We start from the raw sequence: 6128 nt of genomic DNA, 5'->3' as shown, positions 1-6128 counted from the left end.
TTTTTTAGGTCCCGTATTCATTTAGGACTCACTTGGCCTTCATAGCCTCTTCAGGATAGCTCAGTATTACATAACAGGAAGATGTCTAGGTAATGTACCTATAGTATCAGATCACGGCAGTCATTGCAGTCCACAAGCCATTCTGAGCATGGCTCAAATTCAAGGCCAGATGGGCCTCTGCCCGAGATCTGCATTGGTCAGGGAAGGGAGGGCTGGAACACCATCTTGGCTTGGCCTTGGCTTGCCCTGGCAGACTCCTGGCCTAGGCTCAGGGGGCAATATGTTTCCTACCAGGCCTGGAGTCAGCTGATCCTGTCAAGAGAATCCATTTTCTCATGAGGAAATCAGAAACCTGGAGTTTAGGGATCTCCCTTCTGAAATACGCCCACAGAGAGAAATAAAAGTAACATAAAACCCTCTCAGCATGGAAGAAGCCAGCATCTAAATTTTCCTTGCTATGTGATCTGGAGTTACTCAAAGGTACAAAACCAGGCATGCTTCAAGACATGAAGGAAGCATTCTGAAGTCAGTTTCCTATAATCTGAATATCAAATTTATTTTAGTGACACTGACTGGTGTATCACAAATGAAATGAAATTCCCACCAAGCCCAAGTTCTGGGGCAAAAATGACCTGCCTAAACTTAGCAGCGGAGCCCTCGTGGTGCAATGGTTAAGAGCTGAGCTGCTAACCAAAAGGTCGGCAACTGGAATCCACCAGCTGCTCCTTGGAAACCCTATAGGGTAGTTCTACTCTGTCCTATGGGGTCGCTATAAGTCAGAAGTGCCTCAACGACAACAGGTTTGGTTTTGGGTTTTTTTTTTAAACTTAGCAGTGAGTGGTTATTATGAACCGGCAAATGTCTCCAGGGGAGCCTGGCCTCTAAGCTCTGCACTGCTTTTTGCTCTGCTTCCCATGTATAAATGGAAAACCACCTGAGAAAATGCAATAGCAGGTAAAAAATCTGTTTATTATTTATACACCGCCTCCTTCCAAAAGGATATTAAATTAAATTTAAACGAAAGGACATCATACACCAAAAACTTCCAAACAAATGTTAATTCAAGTTACCAACTGTTTTGAGGAAATCCTGTAATTTTTATGATTGTGAATGAAATGGAGCCCCGGTGGCACAGTGGTTAAGAGCTTGGCTGCTAACCAAAAGGTTGGCAGTTCAAATCCACCTGCGGCTCCTTGGAAACCCTATGGGGCAGTTCTACTCTGTCCTACAGGGTCACCCTGGGTGGCTCAAATGGCTAAGCACTAGACTACTAATAGAAAGGTTGGCTGTTCGATACCACTTGGAAGTGCCTCAGTAGTAAGGCCTGGTGATCTGCTTCCAAAAGGTCACAGCCTTGAAAACCCTATGAAGTGCAGTTCTACTCTGCACACATGGGGTCACCATGAGTCGGAATCTACCTGACGGCACTAACAACCACATCAGCCGGGGCAAGTTGTTGCCAAGACCTTGGATCTAAGATTTGGCATCAAACACCCAAGTGAAGAGAGCTCTGCGTTATCAAACAGGACTTGATGTAAAAAAAGGTAATTCCAAAAAATGGTGTCTGTTCTTTGAGAGGTCTGAGGTGCTACTTGATAGCAAGGAATGTGTCTACTACTGCTGGTGACAGTCTAGGAAGATGCAAAAATGAAAAATAAGGAGAACTACCACAGATGTTAACTACTAAACCATGCCCTAATGAGACAAGTCAGTAAGTGCCGGGGCATTTTTACTCAGAGGCTTTGCTGATACCTGCTTTGACCCGTGGAGGATGCAGAATCCACTGGACTTGGTCTTGTTTAACCAGATTGTTGATAAGATTTTTAAGTTTTGGCCTGCTTTTCAGACTCTGGCAAATCCAGAGAGTCTTGATCCCTGCAAGTTCTGCATCCTGTAGCATTGCTTTAAACAAACAATTGAAAACCGAGATGTAAACTCCACCAGCAATCCTGTAATTACTCCCTGCATAAACTGTATTTGCTATTCTTTCATTCCCTACAGCAGTAATCCGAATGTAACAATTGTATTAAATCAGGGAGGGACACTGCGCATTTTCATGTTTGTCAATTAGCAGTGACTTACAAAAATTTTTTTAATGGGGCTGTAAAATATGTTCGCATATATTTTGTCTATTCCTGCTCAAATTTCAAAATTTCTTCTTCTTTCTCCTGCCCTTAGAATTTTAAAGTTTCACACTCGTTAGGCATTCTTACCTCCTGACCCCTAGGTTCTAATACAATCCAGCATTTTCTGCTTATAGGACAGACCTAGCTAAGAAACCAGGCATCCTTTTTAAAGAAGACTTGTTCATCTGTCACCAAGGAAACCAACTTCTGTCTGACCTTGTATGTACACTTGTGGGTTGATTAAGGCAGTCCTTAATTTCTTCCACTGCCCTGTTCACTGCACTCTCCTAGTTCTGTTGCTAAGAGCCATTGAAATCGAGCTGTCACTTGGTCAAAGCAAGAAAAACAGGCCCCTGCCATTTGAATTTGGAAGAAAGCAACGGCAATCTGCTCCCAAAAGGTCACAGCCTTGAAAACTATGGAGCGCAGTTCCAGTGTGCAACACATGGGGTTGCCATGATTCAGAATCAACTTGACCACAACTGGTTTGGTTTTTGGTTTGTCATTTGAATGGGGCTGGAAACCAGAGAGATAGGAAAGCTTGGAGCCTCCCTTCTTCAGGTTAAACTTAAGTTCAGTTAAGTTTGTTGAATGAATAAACAATGACTTGTTTAAATAGCAAAGCTATTCTTCTAAAGAGCCCCAAGAACACCTCAGACATAAGTTATTTGAATTTATCTTTGAGATAATGTAAGTCAAGCATAGAATAATTAACTTTAAGGGGTAGTGCCTTTTCATTTCATGTAACTAACAGACTCCAATTAGCCTGCACTGGTTTCTGATAGTCCCCAGTCCTCATTGTTTGTTTTTGCTTGATTTCACTTGAGTATGTCCTGTCTTTTTTCTTGGACGGCAGACTTCTGGATGGATCGGTGATTGCCTCCTTACAGAGCATACACTGCATGCTTTAAGGTGTGACCACATTTTGCTACCGTACTTGGTAAAAGCAAGTGCTTGGGTTTAATTCATTTGGTAGTGAGGTTGTAGGGGGCAAAACACTTCAGACCAGCAGAACCCTGGCTATGGGAATTCTATGCCTTGGCTCGCTGGGCATCAGTGTCTTCTGAGAAGTGGAAATAATAGCTCCTGTTCTTGCCTGTTTCCTGGAGCAGCGAGGCTCACCGTGAGGGGGGCTTTAACACTCTGTGCTAATGGCAGGGATGCTCAGTACCTACTCACTGCACTTTGCAGCTCCTCAGCTGAGAATTCCTGTATTTGCCCCACACAGGGCTGTTGAAGAGCCAGTCAAGGGGTCACGTTAAACAGGAGCTCACCACACTTCCATTCTATATTATCACACACCCTGCGGAGGCAGGAATCCCTGGTGGTGTAGTGGTTAAGCTCTACGGCTGCTAACCAAAAGGTTGGCAGTTCGAATCCACCAGGCGCTCCTTGGAAACTCTGGGGCAATTCTACTCTGTCCTATAGGGTCGCTATGAGTCGGAATTGACTCGACAGCAGCGGGTTTTTCAATGGGTTCTGCGAAGGCAGCAGCCCATGCATTGGGAGGGTGTGTAAGGAGAGAAAGCAGACAGGTTTCTAAGCAAAGGTCAGAGACATCCTCCCTGACAAAGATGCCAGATTACTGTAAGACCCCTTTCGTCACAGGTCTGGTTACTTAATAAACCCCTGTGAATGGAGAGATCGTGAGGCAGCGTGGGCAGTAACGGGATAAGCCATCCACCACCCTATGTGTCTATTCTGAGTGTAAGCACCTGTGTCTGTCACTTGGTAGGGAAATGCTGGGAGCCAAGAGCTTGAGAAAAGGAGTCAGGGACCTCACTTAGCAATCCCACAGCTCAGAGCATCTCAAGGGGCAAAAGGTCTTCACTACAACAGAACACCATGCTGCCCTACAAAAGGAACCAACGTGCCCTTTCAAATAGGAAGAAGCCAGCTCACTGCTAATATCATCTGACCTGGAAGGTGGCAGCAAAACCCAGCTACAGAGAACACGGAGCCCTGTGAACGAGTGGGCACCCCACCCAGACAGAGCCTTTGTCCTTTCTGCTTGTCACCAGTAAAGTATGGCCCAGTTGTTAACTGGAGATCACCGTCCTTGTAAAAAGGATCCCTGGTGGCACAGTGGTTAAAATGCTTGGTGGCTAACAGAAAGGTCGGCTGTTCGAAACCACTAGCTGTTCCGCAGGAGAAAGATGTGGCAGTCGGCTTCTACTCTGTCCTACAGGGTCGTTGAAAACCCTCTGGGACAGTTCTACTCTGTCCTACAGGGTCGCTATGAGTCAGAATGCGCTTGACCAACGGCAGTGGGTTTGGGTTGGGGGCTTGCTTGTCACCTAGTGTGGGAGTGGCACAGCAGGAAATCACTCTTCTGTATCTACAAAAACATCATTTTGAGTCAGCTCTTCTAAAAAATGTTCTCTCCTTGCAGAAACTGGCAAGAGGCCCTTCCCCAGCTCTCCTTCAGCTGCCCTCCAGATTAGACAAGCTCTTTCAAGTGTTCACGGCTCAAGAGCCACCTGAAAAATCACCAGTCTGTGACACATGGGAGAAGAGCAAGGTCCATGCACAGGTTTTGGGGGATCTCTAAGATAGACACTCGAAAAAGGGACATCATCTTACGGCAGGTAACGTGTTCTTGTCCGAGGAAACGAAAGCCCAATGTGCAAAGTGACGGTGCTCCGTGGTTTGACAGCTCGATACTCAGTGGGAGCCGCGATTCTGTCCCTGGCGCCTGGTGTGCTGAGCTCGGCAGGACCGTGGATACACGGAAACTGTCTTTCCTGGCCTCCGGGGCTAGTTCCCCACCTCCCCACTCGGCGTGTTAGGGAGTCTTCTACTTTGAGAACACCCAACTTCGGAGCTTAAAAGGAATTTGCAGCTCACCATTTCCGCTAGATGGCGCTCCGTCCCCTAATCCGTCCGCAAGACATCCAATTTATAAAATAAATACAATCCAACGCCTTCTGAAACCACACCACATAATAGCAGCTCGCAAACGCCCATTAAAATCTCAATTTGGGGAATTGATTCTACCTCCGAGCAAATCTAGTGCAATTACATTAACAGGCTGCAATCAAGGATTACATCCGAGCGTCCCCCCACGTCAGCCCTCCCCCTAAATACACCTGTCCCCCGTCCCAGCCGGCTCCTGGGATGCGCGAAGGTGCAAGCCAGGCACAGAGTCGTCGCTGTGCCCTGTCCACCCATCCCCTTAGGGATGTCAGCGTTGCTCGGGAATCCCAACTGTTAGCGCTCAACCTAAGTCCCGCACCTCCCTGCGCCCCAGGGCGCCCAGGCAGAGGGTTGCTCTAACTCGCGCCGCACGGTGCGCTGCGCCGACGCCCCCGGGGGCAGGTGCTCACCCCGGGGCTCGCAGCTGGCCTGCGCGGCCGGGCGCAGAGCAGGAGGCGGGGGCCCGGGCGACGCAGGCCAATGGGGGTTCACCGCGGGACAGCCAAGTGGCCGGCTCCGTCTGCAGCTCCGCAGGCCGGGCGGAGCGACCACCCAAAGAGGAGGCTGCAGCGCCGGAGAAAGTGACTGCCCGGCTAGTACACAGTGGAAGGGACGTGCGCCGGGTCTCCCCAACTAAGCGCGCTGCCGGCTGTCGGGGGAGAGCGTGTTAGGAAAAAAAGCGCAAATACCAAACCACACAAAGTTTCCTGCCGAGCGCTAAAGCGATCGCGGTGAAGTAAAGCTCCAAATCCAGGCAAAAAACCCAAAACAACCAAACACACTGCTGTCGACTCAATTCCAACATGCAGGGAGTAAAATGAGAGCGGGGTAGGGGAGGACCAAAGCAGTGCCATAGCCCTGGCAAGTGTCGCGGCGCCTAGGGGATGTCAGCTGCCCGGTCCGCCCCGCGGCCGACCCGCGCTTACCTTGGCGGCTGCATTAGCCCCTGCAGCCCGCGGGGGGTGGCGCTGGCGGGGCTGCTGGCTAAGAGGAGGTTCCCGGGCGCTGCTCGCCTGCCCCGGGGCAAGGTGGGAGGGGCTCGGCTAGCGCTCGCCCCCGCCACCCCGGCCGGCTCAGCAGCGGCCC

General features: G+C 49.3%; 1 protein-coding gene across 1 annotated transcript in view; it reads right to left on the bottom strand.

Moving 5' to 3' along the window:
• RGMA (repulsive guidance molecule BMP co-receptor a) overlaps window positions 1-6122 on the bottom strand; it is a 48773-nt gene extending 42651 nt beyond the window's left edge. The window contains exon 1 of the mRNA XM_004372666.1: window positions 5969-6122. Within this exon, the coding sequence (XP_004372723.1) occupies window positions 5969-5982 (14 nt within the window). The 5' untranslated portion in view covers window positions 5983-6122. The remainder of the gene's footprint in view (window positions 1-5968) is intronic.
• Window positions 6123-6128: the final 6 nt, after the last annotated feature.

Source organism: Trichechus manatus, unplaced genomic scaffold (assembly GCF_000243295.1).
Source record: "Trichechus manatus latirostris isolate Lorelei unplaced genomic scaffold, TriManLat1.0 scaffold00019, whole genome shotgun sequence".
In the NCBI taxonomy this organism is placed as follows: Eukaryota; Metazoa; Chordata; class Mammalia; order Sirenia; family Trichechidae; genus Trichechus; species Trichechus manatus.
This window is presented reverse-complemented; position numbering and strand designations above follow the sequence as displayed.